This window comes from Chionomys nivalis, chromosome 14 (genome assembly GCF_950005125.1).
Source record: "Chionomys nivalis chromosome 14, mChiNiv1.1, whole genome shotgun sequence".
Taxonomy (NCBI): Eukaryota; Metazoa; Chordata; class Mammalia; order Rodentia; family Cricetidae; genus Chionomys; species Chionomys nivalis.
In genome coordinates, this window is record NC_080099.1 from 9,883,183 (window position 1) to 9,906,771 (window position 23,589).

Below are 23,589 nucleotides of genomic sequence, written 5' to 3' on the forward strand. Positions count from 1 at the left end.
CCCAATATTTTTTTAATTAAAATGTTTTTATTTTATTATGCATATGAATATTTTGTTTGCATGTATGCGTGTGTACCATGTGTTCCTGTGACCTCACAGGCCAGAAGAGACTGTAAGATACCGTGGTACTGGAGTGACTATGGAGGTGCTAGGAATCAAACCTGGTCCTCTAGAAGAGCAGCAGTTAGTGCTCTTAACCATTACTCCATTTTTCCAACCCAAACACCCAAATCTATAGTGGGTTTGATAGCACAAATAAAAGAATTGAAATTCTTTAAGGTTCAATCTAAAAGAACCTTTTCAGGAAAGTTGGGCCTGATGACTCAGTCCTGTAATCCCTCTTGGGAAAGTTAAAGAATGAAGATTAACAAATTCTAGATCAGCCTGGACACAGCAAGATCTGGTCAATCGATCAATCAACCAATCAGTAAAGGGGCCAAGAACAAAGCTCAATGTAGTCAACCTGCTTGCCGTGTAGCAGGCTCTGCATTCAATGCCCAGTTGGGGAAGGGAGTGGGAAGAATCCTGACTAAATTAGATAGGCTCAAAACTTCCAATAATCCTGTCTAAATTAGATAGGTTCAAAACTTCTAAGAATACTGTCTAAATTAAATAGGCTCAAAATTTCTAACAATCCCAAGGAGTTTGAGAGAGTGGTCGACAATCCTACTGAGAATGGTTCAAAATCAAAAATCACCTTTCTATGTTCAGATAAATCTCAAGTTTTCTTCTGTCAACAACTACTCTTGTGACTCTAAGGATTCTATTATATTTTCTCTTTTGTAATATAATAGAAATAATGTAGTCTCTCTCTCTCTCTCTCTCTCTCTCTCTCTCTCACACACACACACACACACACATATCCTATACCTACTCTATGAAATTGGAGAGCAGCATATTTTACTCACAGGGTTTTTTGTTGTTTTTTTTTTTTTTTTTGGTTTTTTGAGACAGGGTTTCTCTGTGGTTTTGGAGCCTGTCCTGGAACTAGCTCTTGTAGACCAGGCTGGTCTCGAACTCACAGAGATCTGCCTGCTTCTGCCTCCCGAGTGCTGGGATTAAAAGCGTGCGCCACCACCGCCCGGCTCATACTCACAGGGTTTTAAAAGATTTATTTTATTAATGTTATTGTTGTTTTGGTTTTGTTTGTTTGTTCTTTGGAGACAGGGTCTCTCTATGTACACCTGCCTGTCCTGGAATGTACTATGTAAAACAGACTATCTTCGAGCTTACAGAGAGCCCACCTGACTCTGCCTGCCAGGAGCTAGGAATAAAGTCATGTGCCACCACACCATCTTAGGAGTTTATTTTATTTTTTTTATTTTGTGTATATTTGTGTGTGAGAGAGTTTAAGTGTGTGTATTACATGCTTGCAAGTGCCTTCAGAGGCCAGAACAAGCATCAGATTCTTTGGAACTAGAGTTACAGGTGTATTTGAAACACCTAGTGTGGGTGCTGAGAACAGAACTGGGGTCCTACACAACAGCCTCCTGCGGTGCAGACACTCATAATCTCCACACTTGGGAACTGGATGTAAGGGACCAGAAGTAGAAGGTCACCCTTGACCACAGAGTGAACCACAGAAGAAATACGCGTGGAGAAATATGAGGAACTCAGAGTCGTTCTCCAGTGCATGGCAAGTTCGGGGCCAGTTTAGCCACATGAGAAAGCCTCAAATCAAGCATAAATAAATAAAAAGGGCTACGGAGATGGCCCAGTAGGTAAAGGTGCTTGCTTTCAAACCTCGATCCAAGTTTGATCTTTAAGTTTGACCTCAGGGACCTACATGTTGGAAGGAGAAAATCTATAGACAGAGTTTCTCTGTGTCTCAGCAGTCCTTTCCAAATAATCACAGAGATTTCTTATTAATTATGGATGCTCAGCTGATAGTGTAGGCTTGTCTCCAGCCAGCTCTTTTTTTTTTTTTTTTTGGTTTTTCGAGACAGGATTTCTCTGTGGCTTTGGAGCCTGTCCTGGAACTAGCTCTGTAGACCAGGCTGGTCTTGAACTCACAGAGATCCGCCTGCCTCTGCCTCCCGAGTGCTGGGATTAAAGGCGTGCGCCACCACCGCCCGGCTCCAGCCAGCTCTTATAATTTAAATGAATCCATTTCTTTTTTTTTAAATTGTTTTTATTGAGCTATATATTTTTCTCCACTCTCCTCTCCTCCTCTCCCCTCTCCTTTTACCCTCTCCCATGGTCCCCATGCTTCCAATCTACTCAGGAGATCTTGTCTTTTTCTACTTCCCATGTAGATCAGACCTATGTGTGTCTCTAAATGAACCCATGTCTATTCATCTATGTGCTGCCCCGAGGCCCCCTTACCTCATCCATGCCCCCATCATGCTGCATCTTCCCCATCTGGCTGGCAACTCCTCTGTCTCCGCCCTTCTTCTCCCCAGCATTCTCCTGGCCCTCAAATCCTGCCTAGCCATTGGACAATCTGCTTTTAATTAACAATGAGAGCAGCACATCTCAGTGTACAGTTGTATCCCACAACAAGAATCTATCTGTTCCTGAAAGTTGTGCTTTGACACCCTACCAGCAACTCCCCCAAACCAAACAAATTTTGAAATGTAATAAAAGCATAAAAACTTAAATAAATAAATCTTAAGGACATTTAGATCCTTGATAGCAGAAACTAATATGAAGATAGCTGCAGCTCCTATGTCAGTGTATAATAAAAAACTAATTTCGTTTTGGTTTTTTGAGATAGGTTTTTGTGATGGTTTGAAAGAAAATGATCCCCAAAAGGAGTGACTCTATTTAGAGGTGTGGCCTTGTTGGAGGAAATGTGTCACTGTGGGGGTGGGCTTTGAAGTCTCTTTTGCTCAAGCTTCCCTAAGCATGACTATCAGTTGACTTCCTGTTGCCTTCAAGACTTCAAGATGTAACATTCTTGACTCCAGCACATCTGCCTGCATGCCACTGTGGTCCCCATCATGACGATAAAGGACTGAACCTCTGAAACTGTGAGCAAGCCGCTCCAATTAAAGGTTTTCTTTATAATAGTTGCAGTGGCCATGTTGTCTCTTCACAAAAGAAAAAAAAAGAAAAGAAAAAGAAAGAAAGAAAAAAGAAAACACCTAAGACAGGTTTCATCATATAAGTGGGGTTGGCCTTGAATTTGCTATGTAGTTGAAGATGGTTTTACATTTCCGATCACCCTTCCGCGACCTTCTAGGTGCCAGAATTACAAGTGTATACTACCATATACAGTAAAGGATCTGCTGGAGATCCAACCTGCATGTCAGGTAAGCACTCTACCAACTCCCAGTCAAGAAGTTCAACCCTTTTGAGTATGGCTGTTTGTTTGAGACAGTCTCACGCCATAGCTCAGGCTGACATGGAGCTTGCCATATCACTATGTAATGTCTTAGTTCTGGGATTACATGCAAGTGCCACAATATTCAAAAATAATTTATGCAATCAGTGTGCGAGCGATACCATCTGAAGACTAAAAACTGAAAGTTACAGGTATTTTTTAAAGTATCTTTTGATTGAAGAGGTAAATATAAGGAAAAAAAAACTTGCCTTTAGCAGCTCTTCTAATTTTTATGATTATGACACAGTGGGCTCAGATCCAAGAATGCAGCAAAGTCTGCGAAACCTTCAATCAGACTAGGCCCTGAGGCGTTCGTGGTACTGGAATGGGTAAAAACCACAACTCCCAGAATTCCCGCACTTGAGGGGCAGACACAACGGTTAGGGGGTGGGGCCTGGGGCGTTCCCCGCGAGGTTTTGAGAGTGAGGTGGCGGGAGCTATGACCATGGCGGCGCCGGAGGAGAGAGAATCGCAGGTGACATCCGGAGCTGGGTCGGGGGAACCTGCCTAACCCTCCCGGGGCCTTGAGTCGGCCGGGCTCCTCGCTCGCCGCCACTGTAGTTTCTGTCCCGATCCCACGGTGCCCCCGCGAGCCCCGAGAACCCTTGCAGGCTGGGAGGCCCCCCGAGGAGGCCATGCCCTCCCTTAACCGTGTCAGCCCCGCACTTAAGGCTGGAGTGGGACTCCCGAGGCAAACCCGCCTTGCAGCCCAGCCTCTGCTGCTTCAGCCTGGAATTCAAACACCCGAGCCTCAGTCCAACTCCTGGAACCGCCTGGCACTGGGGGATTTAGGATGTATTGGGGACCCCTTGCTTTTCAGACCGTCACGGATCTTCACACACTTCACACTCGCTCATTAAGATCTGGTAGTTGTGGGGTTTTGTTTCGATTTGTTGTTGGTGGTGGTTTTTGTTTCTGTTTTGCCTGACGCTGCGTTTGCAGTGTTGGCAAAGAGTGAGGGTCCTTGGTCATTTCGACTTTTCCCTTGTTGACAAGTCAGGACCCCGGAATAGCCACACAAAACGTTGAGTTGGCTGCGGAGCCCTGCTTTGTCGGATTCTGTTGTGCCATTATAACAAGGCTTACCTTTTCATGGTTAGGTTGCGGCGTGGTTGAAAAAAATATTCGGAGACCATCCCATTCCACAGTATGAGGTGAATCCACGGACGACAGAAATTTTGTATCACCTTTCAGAACGCAACAGGGTCCGGGACAAGGACATCTGCCTGGTAATAGAGGACTTAAAACAGAAAGCAAATGAGTATGAGTCAGAAGGTGAGTTAATGTCGAGTTCTGAAAGAGGTCGTAGCGGTAACTAGATTTGCACGATTAGGATAGGATACTTGGATTGATTATCACCGTTATTATTTTTTTGGGCAGTTGACTTCTGCTCCATTATAGTAACTTCCAAATTAGGAATTTACTATAGTTTGTTTTATTGGTACTCTGTTAGTAAAACAGTGAGTCCTAAAAGAGAATTAAATTTGCTGAGGTGGGGTTGGTGGGAGAACAGCTTTAACCCCAACATTTTAGAGTCAGAGGCAGGAGAATGTGTGAGTTAAAGGTCAGCCTGGGCTGCATAGTAAGAGCCTGTCTCAAAAACCAGAACAAAAGTGCATTAGCCTAACAAGAAAGATGCTTGTAGTTTTCTCCCCTTCCGGAGCTTGCGCAGACACTAGAGGCAGCAGCCCTGAAGTATGAGACTTGGACAAATCACCAGGGGCTGTGGATCAGAGACTTGTTTTAAAATTTCCTGCGGAGACAGGCATGATGGTGAAAGCTTGTAATCCCAGCATTCAGAAGGTGAAGCATGAGAATCATCGTGAATGCAGTGTCAGCTTGGATCACATGGCAAGACTGTCTCCAAAAAGCCTTGCTTTCCCCTCTTTTTGTTGGTGTGGAGAGTGAGAGCAGGGTACAAAGCCAAAGGGAAGGACAGAAGTCATTCTGGGACATTCCTTCTTTGGAACTCCTCTCACGCTAGGGTTCTTCATTACTTTTTCTTAATAAATTTATGCTCATTCTGCTTAAACAAAAAGTTTTGAGGATGACAGTGCACCAAACAGAGGAAGTGAGATCTGTTTGCCATGTGTTGAACCAGGTACGGGACATTTGTTATATATATTTTTTTGGAAAAAAAAAGATTTTATGTGTAAAAGTGTTTTGTCTACATGGATTCATGTACACTCCGTGCATGCCTGGTATTTGAAGTGGGTGTTGGAGCCCCAGGAACTGGAGCTAGTGTGAATGTAAGCCACCATGTGGGTCCTGGGAACTGCATCTAGACCCTCTGCAAGAGCTGAGGCAGGTGGGTCTCGAGTATAACCTGGTCTAGATAGAGAGTTCCAGGATAACCAGGGCTACATAGAGATCCTGTCTCAGAACAAGCAACAGCAACCACAACAAACTGAACATCTCCCCAAACATTATATGATATTTTGAATATAGTGCAGTTATATTTAATTCTAACGCTTGTATACTTTTTCCAATAGTCTTTTTGTTGTTGTTATTGTTGTTTGTTTGTTTTTTGAGACAACATTTCTCTGTAGTTTCGGTGCTTGTCCTGGAACTAGTTCTTGTAGACCAGGCTGGCCTTGGACTCACAGAGATCCGCCTGCCTCTGCCTCCCCAGTGCTGGGATTAAAGTGCTGGGCCTTTAATCCCAGCCCAGTAGTCTTCTAAAATTAGCACAGAAAGTTTGGTGTGCAAAACTTCCATGTTTACTCCTTTATTTGGGTTCTCATACATATGGTCTTTTGAAATTGGATTTTTGGGGATTTAAGTGTTTTGAGACAAGGTTTCTCTGTGTAACAGCCCTGGCTGTCTTGGAAACTATTTTGTAGACCAGGCTGGCCTTGAACTCATAGAGATCCGTCTGCCTCTGCCTCCCCAGTGCTGGGATTAAAGGGGTACGCCACCACTATCTAGCTAAATTACACTTATTTTATGGATAGAGTGGCTTTCTTCTTTAGTCTTAGCTTTCAGGAGACAGGAACAGGCAGATCTCTTGAGTTCAAGGCTGTTATGGTTTACATTGTGAATTCCAGGTCTGCATAGTGATCCCGCTTGCCTGCCTGCCTTCCTTCCTTCCTTCCTTCCTTCCTTTCTTAATTTCACTTACTGCTTTTGAGGCGTGGGTACATGAGCACGTGGAAGTCAGAGAGCAACTCAGGAGAGTCAGTTCTGTGTTCCACTGTGGGTCCTGAGGATTGAACAAGTTGGTTCCCAACACAACCCACTGGACACTTCACAACTCTACCTGTGCTCAAAGTGCACAGACACACATATACATAATTAAAAATAAAATAATAATAATAATAATTTTTTGAGGTAGGCTTTCTTTGTGTAGCCCTGGCTCTCTTGGAACTCTCCATGTAGATCTGGTTAGCCTAGATCAGAGGTGTCCTGTTTTGGTTTTGGTTGATTCTGGGTGGCACTGCCTCTGGAGTTTGACAACCACATGGTGGCTCACAACCATCTGTAATGAGGTCTGGTGTTCTCTTCTAGCCTGCAGGCATATATGCAAACAGAATATTGTATCCATAATAAATAAATATTAAAAAAAAAAAGAGAGATTAAAGGCTTTCAACACCATGCCTGGCTCACATAAATCTTTTTTTAAAACATCTATGATAAAAGTTTAAAAAACAAGAAAGACAAAACATCTGAGACACCATAAAATTCTTTTTTTGTTTCAGCCAAACATCTTCAGGACTTTCTCATGGAAAGTGTGAATTTTTCCCCTGCTGCTCTGTCTAACACTGGTTCCAGGTTTCTAAATGCCTTGGTTGACAGTGCAGTAGCCTTGGAGACAAAGGATACTTCACTAGCAAGGTAAATATTGTAATGGTTTTGGTCTGTGTTCGCATAGGAGAATATACTGCAAGGCCTTGATTTTAGGAGTTTTTTGGTTCTCACTATAATTCTGCATAGGAAATTTACAATAAATGCAAAAGTGCTGAGGTGATTTTTTTTTCGTTTGTTAAGTTTGTTGATTGGTTTGGGTGGGGTGTTTTGTTGTTGGTTTGGGTGTTGGTTTGCATGCTCTGAGTTCTAGTTAGCACAACATTACCAGGGGTGGGTAGCACTGGACTACATAAGAAGGATAGCCAAGTAGGAGACAGAGAGATGGAGCCAGTAAGCAGTGTTCCTCTGTTGCTTTTTCTTGAGTTCCTGCCCTGAGACTTCTCTAAGTGTTATATCTGTAAGTGTAAGCTAAAATAAACCCTCTTCTATGCTGCTTTGGTCTTGTGTTTATCACAGCACTAATGAACAAACTAGGACAGCTGTAGACTGGGTATGTGGGCATAACCCTGGATAAGTCCAGCACCCAGGAGCTGGAGGCAGGAAGATCAGAAAGTCAAGGTCATCATCAGCCACTTAGGGAGTTTGAGACCAGTGTATATTATGTGAGGACCCGCCTTCCACCAAACAAGCAGAACAGTAGTAGGTTAAATGACCTGCTTGAGCATGTTTTTGTCATATACAACATTAAATCATTAAATAAGTTAAGCCCCCCCCCCCCTTTTTTTTTTGAGACAGGGTTTCACTGTGTAGCCATGGTTGTCCTGGAACTCAGCCTGTAGATCAGGCTGGCCTTGAATTTACGGAGATTCACCTGCCTCTGCCTCCTGAGTGCTGGGTTTAAAGGCGTGTACAATCACCACCATGCTAAAGACCCTCATTGTTTGAGACAGACCTTTCACCTGTAGGATGATCTACTTCTTCCACCGCTCTCAGAGGACTCTGAAGAGTGAGACTCAGCAAATCTGACTCCAAAGGCCATTTGTTAGCTAGGACTACTACTGCAAGTACACAGAAGTTGTTGTGCATAACTGCCAGTGGAAAGGTTTGGGCTTTATATAATGCTTAAAGGGTGGTGTTGTAAGTGTAAAAGCGTGTAGACTACAGGCAGCAGTGATGTAGACCAAATCAGTTCTTCCGATACCAAACACAGCTGTGTAGGTGTTAATACTAGGGAAACAGAGATGAATAGGGAGCTAGCCATGTCCTTCAAAGACAGTTTCTTAGTCAAATGAGAGAGAACAGTGGAGAGAATTCTGCCACCCTGTAACAGCTGCTCTGTACATGAGTTAGACTCGTGTACTAAGGATGCTATCCCTGGCAAGCACAGACAAAGGACAGTAATTCAGGACGGGTAAATCTTACTTGAGAGGTTTTTGGGTTTTTTCTTAGGGTTTTTGTTTGTTGGTTTTGTTTTTATTTTGTTAAAACATGGTCTCATTATGTATCCCTGATTAGCCTGGAACTTACTCTGCAGACCAGTGGGTTCTTGAACTCTCAGAGATCTGCCTGCCTCTGCCTCCCAGCCCTGGGAATAAAGGTGTGTACTACCACACTCAGCCTACCTAGGGAAAAAGGGAGTTTTGCCTGCTGACGGGCATTTCAGGCAATGGGAACAGCATGTGTCAGCTGTATAAATGGATGGAGCAGTGTGATTACATAAACTCCAGAGATATCATTTTTAGCAGTACTTATCCTCAGCTCGTCTGTGTAACCAAGTTCCTCTTTCAGTTTTATTCCTACAGTGAATGATTTGACTTCTGACCTTTTTCATACCAAATCCAAAAGTGAAGAAATTAATCTTGAATTGGGAAAACTTGGAAAAAATCTGACTGCAACATTAGTGTTAGAAAAATGTCTACGAGAGTGAGTTGAAACGTTGACCTTTTCAATTATAAAGCATTAGTAGGACATTGTCAAATCAAACATGATGGCACAGGACTGTAATCCCAGCTACTGGAAGGCTGAAGCAGGAGCCACTTAAGTCCATGGCTGCCTGAACAATTCAGGAGGGGCTTAGGTACAGATTTTCATATTTTACTTTATACCGCTTATTACCCATATATTTATTTTTGCTTTATTAAAAATGTGTAGTTTTATAATTTTCAAATTTTTATACTCACAAACTATCATATAATTTAAAGACACATATTTGGTATGTTTTTTCTGTCGTTCTAATGTCCCTCTTTGGTGCTGTGAGCCTTTAGATCCTTACTGGCCCAGAGATTAGAGCTGGTGGTTAGCATTTATGTAAAGGCAGAGTAATTTGTTCACATACAAATGTATTCAACAAATAAAATGTATGTAGTGGCACTGTGTCATGTCACATATAGTAGAGAGGTCTTTGGAATTCTGTATTTCAAATTGGCTTAGGATATATTAAACCATTTTTTAATAACATGTTTAGTTGTTCCAAAAATAATTGTTATAGATTAATGTTAATGTTTCTATGTTCAGAAAAGCCCCACACCGGCAACATGGAGGTAAATGCGTCGCAGTCTGGGGCGTTAACTTGTGACGGAACAGCTGCCAAGTAGATTGTCTATGTTGACTAAGCCAGAGTTAAATCCCTGAGGAGGGAGTTGATTTTCTTGTTATTTTAAATAATTGTTTACTGGGAAGAAAAAAATGTTTTAATCTTACTTTTGGAAGAGATCTCAAGAAGGCAGAGCTGCATCTGTCTGCAGAGAGGGCCAAAGTTGACAGTCGTCTTCAGAACATGGACTTCCTGAAAGCAAAGGCAGCGGAGTTCAGGTTTGGAATCAAAGCTGCACAGGTGTGTATAAAGCGCTGTATCTAGCTAGCCTCTCGGACCGCTGTCCTCCCAGTAGGAAGTAGTATCTGTAGACGACAGAACTGCAGGGAAGTCTGTAACTTGCCCACGTCTGTGTAACTGTGAGCAGCTCCAGGTTCAAAGTCGGGCATTTAAAGGCTTACACCCGGCACCCATCTTCTCACCATGTCTCAGTGCAGAAAGGATTCACAAGTCACACAACTAGCTTAGATGCATGTGTGCTTTTTAATTTGTCATCCAAAGCATTCTTTATTGCATGTTGAAAACATTTTCATGATAGTTTCTTTCGAATGGATTTTTCAGCTGAACTCTTTTTTTCCTCACATTGCAGGAGCAGCTCTTAGCCAGAGGCATGGATATGTCTCTGTCCCATCGCTCACTAGTGGCACTCTCAGAGGTAAGCCTCCTGTCTTAGTCTGTCCTTTGCTGCTGTCACAGAATATTCCAGACTGAATCATTTATTAGCAGTTAAAATAGAAGTTTATTTTGTTCGTGATTCTAAAGGCTAAAAAGTCTAAGACCTGAGGGCCCTCTACTGTGTTCTTCAGTGGACAGCAGAAGATGCAGGTCCTAGGGTGAGGGAGATGGCTGAGTGTTGGGAAAGTGCTTACCTGAGTTTGGGTCCCCAGCACCCATGTAAAAGCTGGGTGTGGCTGAACATGTAAACCCAGCCCTGGGGAGTGAGGGGCTAAAGACAGGCAGTTTCTGTGTTATCAGTCCCTTTATGTAGATGAGGGAATTACAGAAAGGATCTGTAATTTGCCCGACTTTACATAACTACTGAGCAGCAGCTCCAGCTTCAAGTCAGACATTGAAGCCCTTGTACTTGGCACCCATCCTCTCACCACGTCTGAGTGTAGGTAAGGGGTCACAGGTAACATAATGAGCTTGGTTACTCCTGGGCCAGGTAGTCTAGCCTATCAGTGAGCTTCACGTCTAGTGAAGGACATTGTCTCAAAAAATAAGGTGTTGAGTGACTGAGAAGACACTCAATGTCAACCTCCAGCTTCCACACAGCACATGCAATTTAGAAGAGTTTGATTTCTTTTCCCCACATTGGTCCTGGGATCCAACTTAGCTTATCAGGGGCTAGAGAGATACCCAGCCATTAAGAGCACTGACTGCTCTTGTAGAAAGCACCAACATGGTGGTTCACAACTGTCTGTAACTCCACTTGCAGGGGACCTGACACCTGCTTCTGTGGACACCAGGAATACATATGACTCACAGTCGTATATACAGGCATAACACTCATACACAGAAAATGAACGTAAAAAATGAAACGGGCTGGAGGGATGGCTCAGTGCTTGTGCTCTTGCTGAGGACCCAGGTTGTCTCCTAGCACCCACACAGTGGCTTATAACCATCTGTGACTCTAGTTCCAGGGGATTCAGTACATTATTCTTACCTCTAGGGGCACATAAAAAAGGTTACAAAACAAACAAAAACTTTATACCATAAAATAAAATACAATTAAAAGAAAATAGAAAAACCTTAGCTCTCCAGGCTTTACCCCTGAACCATATTGTTAGCCTCTGTAGTCCTATACTGTGTAAGTAGGAATATAATTTATTCTAAACATTTGGGAAAGTATTGTTTCTATTAGAAATGAGCTGATCTGTTTGAAGTTTTTTGATTTAAAATACCTGTGGATTGGACAGTGTAGTTCAGTGGTAGATTGGTTGCCGACCTTCAGGAAGCCAAGAGTCTATCTCAGTCAGATCCCTATATAGTAATGCTTTATTGCATTTTATTTCAGAAATGAGCACTATTTAGTTGTTTTGTGGATATTTCTCTTTTCATTTCTAGAAACTCATGGAACTAAAACAGCAGACTTTACCCCTGAAGAAGAAATTGGAGTCCTATTTAGATTTAATGCCGGTAATTGTTATTAGGGGTTTTTTTGGAGTCTCATCTTCAAACCTTCTCTAAAGACACTAAGAGATCAGAGCATAGTGGGTTTGTGTTCCAAGGGTGTAAAATCAGTGGCAGAACTGAGAATGGTGACTCACACTTGTAATCTGAACACTTGGAGGCCGAGGCAGAGGTTCACTGTGAGTTCTAAGATAGCTTTGGCTACAGAATAAAATTTTGTATCTGAATAACAAAACAAAGACAGTGGTGTGCTTGGCATGGTGGACCATATCTCTGACCACGGCACTTGGGAGGTTGAGGTCTTGAATTCAAGGCCAGTTTGGGCTCTGTCTTGTTACATTTACTTTTGTTGGGGGAGAGGGTGAGTGTCACAGTACGCGTGGAGGCCAGAGCTGGTTGTCTTACTAAGAATTTCACTCATCCCCAGGTTTGGCGCAAGTGCCATTACCTAGTGAACCATCTTTCCCGCCAAGATCCTGTCTTAACCCCCCCCCCACACACACACACACATGGTTATTGGTAAATTTCAGTATTGTCTGTGTGCTGGGTGCTCTCGCTAACTTTCCTTGGCTTTTGAAGGGATTGTGTTGTGAAGTGACTTTCCTTTTTGTTTTGTTTGTATCACTGTGACCGTGATCCCTCACAGAAACAACTTAAGGGAGCAAAGACTCATTTGGTAGCAAAGCTCACATTTTCATAGTTTTAGCCATAGTGGTGGGAAAGGCAGGTGGAACAGGTCAGTACAACATGGCAGACCTGGAAGCAGAGAACAATACAGAAACCAGGAACCAATCTTGTGCTAGATAGTTTGATGTCAATTTGACACACACTAGAGTTATCTGAAGGAGATAACCTCAATTGAGAAAATGCCTCCATAAGCTGGGAGGTGGTAGCATATACCTTTAATCCCATCACTCAGGAGGCAGAGGCAGGCAGATCCCTGTGAGTTCAAGACTAACCTGGTCTACAGAGCAAATTCCAGGGCAGACTCCAAAAAACTACACAGAGAAACCCTGTCTCAAAAAACCAATAAACAAACAAACTAACTAATTAATTAATTAAAAGAAAATGGCTCCTACAGGACTGGGTAGTGGGATTACATGCCTTTAATCCCCGCACTCGGGAGGGAGAGGCAGGGGAAATCCCTGTGAATTCAAGGCCAGTCTGGTGTACAAAGCAAGTTCCAGGACAGTTAGGGCTTCTCCAGGACAGTGGAGAAACCCTGTCTTGAAAAACTTCCCATAGTGACCTCTTCCTCTTGAAGGTTAGAGCTTCCAAAAATAGTGCCAACAGTATTCAGCAGAGCCCGTGTGAAACTTCTCATCAGACCTTTCCTTGTTTTGTTTTCCTTTTTAAGAATCCATCTCTTGCTCAAGTGAAAATTGAAGAGGCAAAGAGAGAATTAGTAAGTAGTTCCCGTTTTCCTTCCTTCATTTCCCCCTTTTTAATTAGCAATTATTAAATTGAGATAATAAGATTTCTAAGCTGTGTCAAGCGATGAGGTTCAACTGCTTGGGCATACATAGCCCAAGACAGGGTTTGTGATAGAAATTGTAAAGGAGAACTGGAGAGATGGCTTAATGGTTAAAAACACTGGCTGTTCTTCCAGAGGACCGGGGTTCAATTCCCAGCACCCACATGGCAGCTCACAACTGTCTATAATTCCAGTTCCAGGGGGTCTGGCACTCTTGCACAGATATTCATGCAGGCAAAAACACCAATGCACATAAATATAAATAAATATTTCGGGGCTGGAGAGATGGCTCAGCAGTTAAGAGCACTGGATGTTCTCGAGAGGTCCTGAGTTCAGTTCCCAGCAACTACATGGTGGCTCACAACCATCTGTAATGAGATCTGGTGCCCTCTTCTGGCCTGCAGGTATACATGCAGACAGAACACTGTATACATAATAAATAAATAAATCTTAAAAAAAAAAAAAAAGAAATTGTAAAGGACCTTATATAGAGACTTGATCTTTTTGTTTTTTTTATTAATATTTATTTATTATTTATACAATATTCTGTCTGTGCATATGTCTGCAGGCCAGAAGAGGGCACCAAACCTCATTACAGATGGTTGTGAGCCACCATGTGGTTGCCAGGAATTGAACTCAGGACCTTTGGAAGAGCAGGCAATGCTCTTAACCACTGAGCCATCTCTCCGGCCCCCGACTTGATCTTTTTTTAAAAAATATTTATTTATTATGTATACAGTGTTCTGTCTGTACCTTTTGCCTTTGGGCTTTTATCTTTCTCTATTCTGTGTACCTTTTTTTCTTATTCCGTTGCTGGCTGTGTAACTGGGTTGCTGGCCCCTGATGTCCTTCTCTTCTATTTTTCTCGCTCCTCTATCTTTTCTGAGTGTAGATTTCTCCTTCTATTTATTCTCTCTTCCTGCCAGTCCTGCCTATTTTTTTTCTCCTGCCTAGCTATTGGCAGTTCAGCTCTTTATTAGACCAATCAAGTGTTTTAGACAGGCAGAATAACACAGTGTCACAGAGTTAAAAGAATACAACACATCTTTGCATTATTAACCAAATGTTCCACAGCATAAACAAATGTAACACATTTTCAACTAATGTTTCACAGCAGGGCAGTTGGAGTGGAGAGGATGGGTTGATATAAAAGCAAGTGAATATTTAAAAGCGCATTTGAAATTCTCAATAGTATTTTTAAGTTTTTCACTACTCAGAAGGCCAAGGCAGAAGGATTACTTCAAGTTTGACACTAGCTAAAGCTACATAGCAAGACTCTCAAAACTACATACACTAACACATGCATGCACATGGGCTGGCAATGTAGCTCAGCAGTAGAAGGCTTCACTAGTAGCAGACACTTATGTGCACACAAACGCACACACCACACACACCAAGGAATGGCAATGTAGCTCAGCAGTAGAGGGCTTCACTAGTAGCAGACACTTATGTGCACACACATGCACACACCAAGGGATGGCAATGTAGCTCAGCAGTAGAGGGCTTCACTAATTTACATAAGTTCCTCAATTTGGTCTCTAGGACTACAAAAAATAAATAAAATTTGTTTTAATGCTTTCCTTTTCTACTTATCTTATTTTAGTTATGTTAATAATTTATGACTTATTTCTTTTCTCTAGGATGCCATCGAAGCTGAACTTACAAAGAAAGTAGACATGATGGAACTGTGACAGCCAAGTAGACATCCTTTTCCCAAGAAGTAAATGACTGTTCCTAGAGGACTTAACAATATCCTTCTTGATAAAATAACAGGTTTTGGTCATGCATTTAAATGTTTTGGCCTGAATACAGTTTTTATAGGAAAAAACATTTTGTGTTACCTGTTATTTACTGTATACCTGACAGTTAAGAATCTTTCAAAAATTGGGGAGGAGCTGGAGAGATGGCTCAACAGTGTAGAGAACTTGTTGGTTTTGTAGAAGACCTGGGTTTGATTCTCAGCACCCATATGGTGACTCAAAACCATCCATTAGTCTAGTTTTAGGGAATCTGACATCTGGCATCTGCAGGCACCAGGCACATATGTGGTTCACAGACATACATGCAGGCAAAATACTCATTCACATTTAAAAAAGGAATCCTTCAGTATTCCCCTTAGGTGACCATCATGACAGTTCTCACCGGCTAGGTCAGTGGACATCTGCCTGCTTCCTTCTCTAGGGCTTTGCCTCTATTCCTGAGCAACTCACACTGGCCAGTCTCCAAATGTTAATATATTTTTGGAAAAAATTAGACCTTTAAGCCAGTGCTGGAAAGAGGAATTATATAGCTTATGGTGGTAAATTCATATTTCATGCCTTTTATTAGGATAACCAAAAGGCTCAAAGACCAATATAAAAAACTTAAAAATAAGAAGATCCTGGACTGGAGTGTAACTCAGTTGATAGGATGCTTGCCTGGCATACACAAAGCTCTGTTCAGTCTCCAGCCCAATGTTTATATGAATACAGTTTGTGTGTTGTTATTTTGGGGCATAAGCTAGCCAGGCGGCCGGGAGCTGGGTGGCAGGAACGCAGCCCACAGCTCATTCAACAAGTGTGGTGTACATGTCTCTGCTGGTTTTTGTCAACTTGAAATAAACTGGAGTCATTCCTTCCTCAGATTGGCCTGTATGCAAATTTGTAGGGCATTTTCATCACTAGTGATTGCTATGAGAGGACCCTGCCCGTTGTGGGCCATGACACTCCTGGCCACATGGTGCTGGCTATAAAAATGCAACCTGAGCAAGCTAGTAAGCATTTCTCTGTGGTCTCTGCTTCAGCTCCTGCCTCCAAGTTCCTGTTTAGTACCTGACTTCTCTCAGTGATAGACTGGAAGCTTTACTAGATGTATGAACTAGGCTTTCTTAGAGTGTCCACAGGCAGATGGCAAAATTCAACCATACTGGCCCGAGCCAAAGCTAATCTGATTTGGGATGCTAAGCACATTGGTAGTGCCCCACAGGAGACGGTGCCTGACCAGTGCCTGCCCGAGTACCTGGGAGAAGATGTGTAATACTGTCAAGGGCCTGCCTTGCCATCTGCTCTTTAACTTGCACAGACTCTCTCTCTGCCTCAACTGCAAACAAAAAGGAATTCTAGGCTATAGTTTACTCTATCCAAGGAGACCGCAGAGCCATCCCCAAACCTGAACAAAATTCTAAGCAAGATATATACAGAGAAATAACATAAAAAGAAAAGGCCATGGAGACAATTCAGAGTATCTAGTTTAACTGATGGTTGATTTTCAAAAGTTACAGTGAGAACAAAAAGTCACAGGAACGATGACCTCTACTCAATGTAAATGGCTGAGGGTAGTGGCACATACCTGTAATCACTGTGCTGTAAAAGCAGGAGGGCTGAGAGTTAAAGACCAAACCAGGCTATGTCCTGATCCTGGCTCAAGCAAAAGATACAACAGTGAAGAATATTAAAAATTTCGAGCAAGGGAAAGTGGGCTTCAGTGACCTAGCATGGCCTTTGTCTCTGTAGCATGCTGCCTTGACATCTGCCTCCAGACTGTATCTTCTCTGCCTGGAGTCCAGTGCTAAGAGAGTCCTAGGAAATGTGTGGTGCTTGCAGTGCTAATATTAAATGAGGTAATTCAGGCCCAGAAAGACAAATACCTCATGCTCTCTCGCATATACAGATCATATCTTCAAATTTTTAGATTTGTGTGTCTGAGTGGGAGTGTCTGCAGAGGTCAAGAATCTAGAAAGGGAAGGGGAGAGGTCTTTAGGGAGGTAGGGCTAGTAGAACACCTGAAAACGGGGATTTCTAGCATTAAGAGTTTGAGTGGAGTGAATGGTAGGGTTATCCAAAACTAAGTATGGATGGAGAAGCCTTAGGGCTTCATACTCTGTAAACTAATTTTAAGGTACGTGTTTTTATTCATTTTTGTTTTTGTTATTCATGTTATTTTGAGACAGAGTCTCACAATGTAGTCCTGGCTGTCTTGGCACTTATGAAGACTAGGCTGGTTTGGAACTCACAGAGATCCATCTGCTTCTGCCTCCTGCATGCTGGGATTAAAGGTGTACGTCACCATGCCTGTTTTAATATATGTATGTGTGTATGTGTTTTTAAATATATGTATAAATATACACACATGTTCTAATGGAGATGCTCTGAATGGATGGACAATGCTTCCCCCAGAAGACCTGAGTTATTAAATGAAATTCTCAGTGCCTGGCATAGGATACCTTCCTATGAATTACTAGTCAAGGAGGCTCCAGAGGCTCTCAAAACAACATAGTGTATTGCTGTTGCTCTTGGTTGAGCACCATAACTAGATGCTAAGACCCCATTGTTGAAGAAATAGAAAGTTTGAATGATACAGAGAAATGAAGCTGGAACTGTGTGCAGGCTGGTTTAACATCAACAATGGGAACTTCGGGAAGAGGGTTCTCTGGAAAATACCCCCACCAGACTGAGAAAGCCTATGCTACAAATATTTTCATTGATATAGGAGGGTCCAAGCTCACTAGGAGTAGTGCCATCTGTGGACTGGTGGTCCTGGTGTACAGCAAGCAGGCTGAGCAATCCATGTTGAGCAAGCCAGTAAGCAGCCTCCTTCATGGCCTCTGCATCAGCTCCACCTCCAGGTTCTCACTCTGCTTGAGTCCCTGCTTTGGTGTAATAGTTCTTTGCTGACCATGACCAAGGCAACTTATAAACGAAAGTGTTTGATTGGACTTACTGGTTTCCGAGTGTTAGAGTCGGTGACAACAGCAAAGGTGCAGGGACAAGGACAGTTAAGAGCTCACTTTTTTTTTTTTTTTTTTCCTGAGACAGTGTTTCTCTGTGTAGTCCTGGCTGTCCTGGAACTCATTCTGTAGACCACGCTGGCCTTGAACTCAGAGATCTGCCTGCCTCTGTCTCCTGAGTGCTGGAATTACAGATGTGCACCACTGCCTAGCCATCTTTTTTTTTTTAAGTTATACTTTTATTGATTATTTGGGAATCTCACATCATGTGTCCTGATTATACTCACCTCCATCTTCCCATGTCTGCCCCCAGCCCGTGACCATCCCCCTCCCCCCAAAAGAAAAAACAAGTCCATTCTGTGTTGTCCGTATATTCACTACAACGTGATCAAATTGCTAGTAGTCAAACCCCCCCCCCCCCCCGCCCCATTGTAGTAAGAGGCCGCTTGTTTCTTCCTGGCCATTCAGACTTGAAATAATCACTCAGAAACTATATTATTTAAGTCACTACTTTATCTTTTATCGTAAATAAGAAAAACTAATTATAACTATTCTTCAATTCCATCAAAGACTCTAGAAGGATATAATATTACCTAAGTAAACAGGAAGTACATTGTAAGCAACTTCCAAAACTCTAGAATTGACAGAGACATCTTGTTTGGATACTCACCCAAAGTTCTGTAACATTGGGGCACTCATCTTCAGCCTACAGGCCCATAGTATCTGGCAGACTTTTCCATGAAGAAGGAAATTTCAAAGACAGTTCTGCCTATAATGGCAGTTTGTCAGTCACTTTCTTCTGTGTCCTGCAGAATGTCTGGCAAACTCTTTCATGAAGCAGGAACCCTGAAGGACAGTCTCACCTTTAGGTAAGTTCAGCAGTCATTTTTCTGTGAGTCCTGAATGTCCAGTTTATACAGCATACCATCAAGTAGTTTGGGCAAGAGCAGTTTCTTGCCCAAATGGTTAGCAAACTACATAAGGAGCCTGTTCAGTGCCCAATTCCTCTTGAAGTAATTGATACTGCCAGGAGCAGATGTGTCTCATCATGAAAAATCCTCAGTTCTCAAACATTTTAAATGCCATATTCTGTAGTCTTTGAAAGGTTTGAAGAATAACTATCCATGTGAAGTATATCTCTATACATCTAGAAAACCTAACTGATGGGCTGAAGAGATGGCTCAGAGATTAAGAGCAATGACTGCTCTTCCAGAGGTCCTGAGTTCAATTCCCAGCAACCACATGGTGGCTCACAACCATCTACAATGAGACCTGGTACCCTCTTCTGGCCTGCAGGCATACATGGAGACAGAACACTGTGTACATAATAAATAAAATAGAAAAAGGAAAAAAATCTAACATGACTACAAGTTTGACTATTATAGATGATTGTCTAGTAACCTATATTTCTTAATTATACATTACATTTTTAAGTGAGCTGTACAAATACAATACCTTAAGAGCAGAAAATATATATAACAAAATTGATCTTAAATTTGTGTCAATAAACCAAGATCCATACCAATGCAAATCTTTATAACATATCCCCCTTTAAATGTAAATAGACATTTATAAACAATCATTTAGGGAATTTGGGCATAGTTCTCTCCAAACTACTTCCTGCTTTTAGTTGAGTGAAGTAAGTTTTGGGGGTGTTTATGGTGACCTTTGGGGGATCTTGGTCCATCAAACCACATAGTCTGGAAGGATTCCACAGGTTCTCATCCTCTGTGGAATCAAAAAAGAACCTCTTTTCCAAAGCAACATATCCTTAGACTCAAACTTTGAAGTCAAGAAACCTTTAAATCAAGAAGCCTTTAAAATATATATGTTGGCTTAGCTTAGCAGTCCCCAGAATCAAATGTCTCTCTGCAGTCAAAAAATTCAAATAAAACACAATAATATACATAATCCAGACTGTGTATTTTCCATTTTTATATGGCTTAGTTTTCTTTATTCCTGTTACTTTTTCTTCTCTCTCCCAAGCCTACATACATTTATCCAACACTGACTAATTTAGAGGTCTTTTTTATCTGAATCTGTCTTTATTGTGTATCTGTAATTATTTTCTGACCAGAAGTATCTTTTTCTTTTTTCTTATTTTGCTAAGTGGGTGTGGCTAGGGCCAACAAGGCTGCTTTGTCTTTTGGCTCTGCCCAGTTCAATATGTCAGAGGTCCATTCATTGCCTCTGAGAGCCATTCTCTCTGCCCCAGACCCAGGGTCTAGACACAGCAGGTCTGCGTTGCCATTAATCAAACTGTAGCACTCTGCTCACAAACTCCATTTACACGCTCTGTAGCTGGATCTCCTGAAAGAGTCAGCGTTTGTGCTGGCAGCATGGTCCAGGAAGCCACCATTGCAAAAACTTTTTTTTTAATACTGCTGAATCAGGAAGAGCTCTTTAAGGAGGCACGGTGGTAAGCTATGCTTAACTCTGTTCTTTTGTGTCTGGAATTCCTTTCCAAGCTTTCTTAGGTTTAACATGGATACAGTCAACCACATTGTGTGCCAATTTGTTGTAGGAGGCTCTTGTTCGTTTCCCGGCCACCCAGACTCCTGAAATAACCACACAGAAACTGTATTAATTAAATCACTGCTTATTAAATCACTGTTTGGCCAATCACTCTAGTATATTCCTAGCAAGCTCTTACATCTTTTTTTGTTTTGTTTTGCTTTTTGAAACAGGGTTTTTCTGTATAGCTTTGGAGCCTATCCTGGCACTAGCTCTTGTAGAACAGCTGACCTTGCCACACACCTCTGCCTCCTGAGTGCTGGGATTAAAGGTGTGAGCCACCACTGCCTGGCCAAGCTCTTACATCTTAATCCATTTCTATTATTTTATATTTTACTACAAGGCTTGTGGCCTACAGGCAAGGTTCCAGCTGGCAGCTCACGTCTTTCCCCTCTGGTGGCTACATGGTGTCTCCCTGACCCTGCCTTCTTTCTCCCAGCATTTAGTTTAGTTTTCCCCATCTAGCTCTATTCTGCTAAGCCACTGGCCAAAACAACTTCTTTATTCATTAACCAACAAAAGCAACACATTTACAGAAGGACTTCCCACATCAACACCAGAAGCCATCAACTAAGGAAAACCATGTGGTGGCTGGAGCAGGGCGGGACCAGCTCTCCCATGACCACTTTGTGGCTTCTGCCAAGGACAGGGCCAGAGAGCTCACATCTTAATCCACAAATAGGAGGCAAAAAGAACACTGGGAATGCTATGAATTTTTGAAAAGTCTGGCTCTAGTGACATACTTCCTCCAACATGGCCACACATCCCAATTCTTCCCAAACTTGGGAATCAAGAATCCAAACATACGAGCCTATAGGAGCCATTCTCATTCAAGCCATCACATCCCACTTCCTGGCCCCCATAGGCCAGCTGCATGTCATGATGCAAAGTGCATTTAGTCCAACTCCAAAAGGCCCCATAGTATTTCAGAGTTTTAACAGTTTAAAAGTCCAAATCTTTTCTGAATCTCAAGGTAATCTCTTAATTGCAACCCTCTGGAAGATCAAAAGGCAAACTACATACTTCCAACATGCAGTGGCACAGAGTATGTACTGATGTTCCAAAAGGGCAGAATTGGAGCATAATGGAGATATACCAAAATGAAGAAATACCATAAAGAAGAAAGACAAAAATCCAGTAGTGTCAACTCCAAATTCTATTGATGTCAAAGGGCTTAGATGGCTGTGCCCTTCCAGCTTGCTGCCTGTAAGACACATCTCTCTCTCAGGCTGGTTACACCCCTGAATGTAGCTTCTTCTTGGCAGTTATTCCATGGCTCTGGCTGATCTAACATCTCAGGGTCTCCAGTGTAATACAGGTTTCACACCTTCACAGTTTCACTCAATAATCTCTCAGGATCTCCACGAATGGATTCTGCCACACACCTGGCTTCAGTAACTCTCCTTAACGTCAGATGAAAATTCCACAACCCCTTTACTCATGTATTTTTCATGACACTAAAACCATGTGGACAATACCGCCAAATTTGGCCTCCCACTTGGGATTGGAGCCTGGCCCCCTTGTGTCATATCTGCAGAAGCTTTTCTTAGTTATTGTTCTTCAGGGGTATAACATTTCTTAGACTTTTTGCTTTTTCAGATTGTTGGAATGTCTGGGTGGAGTCTTTCCCTGAGGGTACTTCTCCCTTTATAACAATGCAGGTCAGGCCTCATCTTGCTCTCCTTTTTTTTTTTTTTTTTTTTTTTTTTAATGTTTATTTATTTTGTATACAACATTCTGCCTCCACGTATGCCTGCACACCAGAAGAGGGTGCCAGATCTCATTATAGATGGTTGTGAGCCACCATGTGGTTGCTGGGAATTGAACTCAGGTCCTCTGGAAGAACAGTCAATGCTCTTAACCACTGAGCCATCTCTCCAGCCCCTCCTTTTTTTTTTTAAAGATTTATTTATTTATTATGTCTACAACATTCCCTCCATGTATGCCTGCATGCCAGATCTCATTATAGGTGGCTGTTCGCCACCATGTGGTTGCTGGGAGTTGAACTCAGGACCTCTAGAAGAGCAGCCATCTCTCCAGCCCTATCTCCTTATTTCTTTTAAGCACACACCTTGGCTCTAACATAAATTTTTCCAGTCCTCTTTTCACCCTACTTGCCCTTTTTTAATTGTAGACCTAGATAAATGTGGTTACTAATAACCACGCAATAGAGCCAATATTAGACTGTTTTGAAATCTCTTTCACCAAATAAATTAATCCATTACTTTTCAATTTTGCCTCAAGCAAATTCTTAGAACTGGAGTAGAAAGCAGCCACATGTTTTATCTAAGTATCACAAGAATGGTCCCTAGCCTGGTTGCCAATATTGTTCCCCTCTGATACCTCTTGAGCTGTGCCTCCACCTTCTACACATCTCGCAGCATTGCCTTCCATATTCCTGCTAGGATGACCTATTAGTCTCTGATTATGGCATTCAACTGCTTTCCTAGTATAACATTCCAAAGTCTTCGACATTCCTCTAGAAAAAAAACCCAAGCATGGTTAAGCATGTCATAACAATGCCCCATTACTGGTACCAACTTCTCTTATGTGTTTCTTTTCTGTCGCTGTTAAGGGACATAATAACCAAGACAGCTCATAAAAGAAAGTGTTTAATTGGAATCACAGTTGTAGAGGTTCAGAGTCCATGATAATGGAGCAAAAGAATGGCAGCAGGATAGCTGAGAGCTCACATCTTGATCCACAAGTAAGGCAGAGAGAGAAAGCTAACTGGGAGTGGCAGGAGGCTTTTGAAACTGCAAAGCCCACCCTCGGCGACACACCTCCTCCAACAAGGCCACACCTCCTAATCTTTCCCCAAACAGTTCCACCAACTAGGGAGCAAGCACTCTAAGATATTTATTCTTGTTCAAACCACCACAGCTGGTGAGATGGCTCAGTGGCTAAAGGAAGGCACTTGCTGCCCAGCTTGACAGCCTGAATTCAACTATGTGAACCCACATAGTGGAAGAAGGGAACCAACTCCTGCAAGCTGTCCCCTGACTTCCATGTGTATATTGTGGCATGTGTACGTCCACACACAAATAACAATTTAAAAAAAACAAGTCAATGAATAAAAGAAAGGATATAGGAAGCAC

The 23,589-nt window shown here is 42.3% G+C and overlaps 1 protein-coding gene across 2 annotated transcripts; it reads left to right on the forward strand.

Annotated features, from left to right (window-relative positions):
• The first annotated feature begins 3,742 nt into the window (after nt 1-3,742).
• Nucleotides 3,743-15,868, forward strand: Haus1 (HAUS augmin like complex subunit 1). Of its 2 annotated transcripts, XM_057789341.1 has the most exons (9): nt 3,743-3,800; nt 4,426-4,600; nt 7,024-7,159; nt 8,861-8,995; nt 9,782-9,905; nt 10,255-10,320; nt 11,733-11,804; nt 13,156-13,203; nt 14,913-15,868. In XM_057789341.1, the coding sequence occupies exons 1-9, from the start codon at nt 3,765-3,767 to the stop codon at nt 14,961-14,963; spliced, it is 843 nt and encodes a 280-aa protein (XP_057645324.1). In that variant the 5' UTR covers nt 3,743-3,764; the 3' UTR covers nt 14,964-15,868. The 2 variants fall into 2 exon arrangements, with proteins under 2 accessions (XP_057645324.1, XP_057645325.1); XM_057789342.1 differs by lacking the exon at nt 8,861-8,995.
• The last annotated feature ends 7,721 nt before the right edge of the window (nt 15,869-23,589 follow it).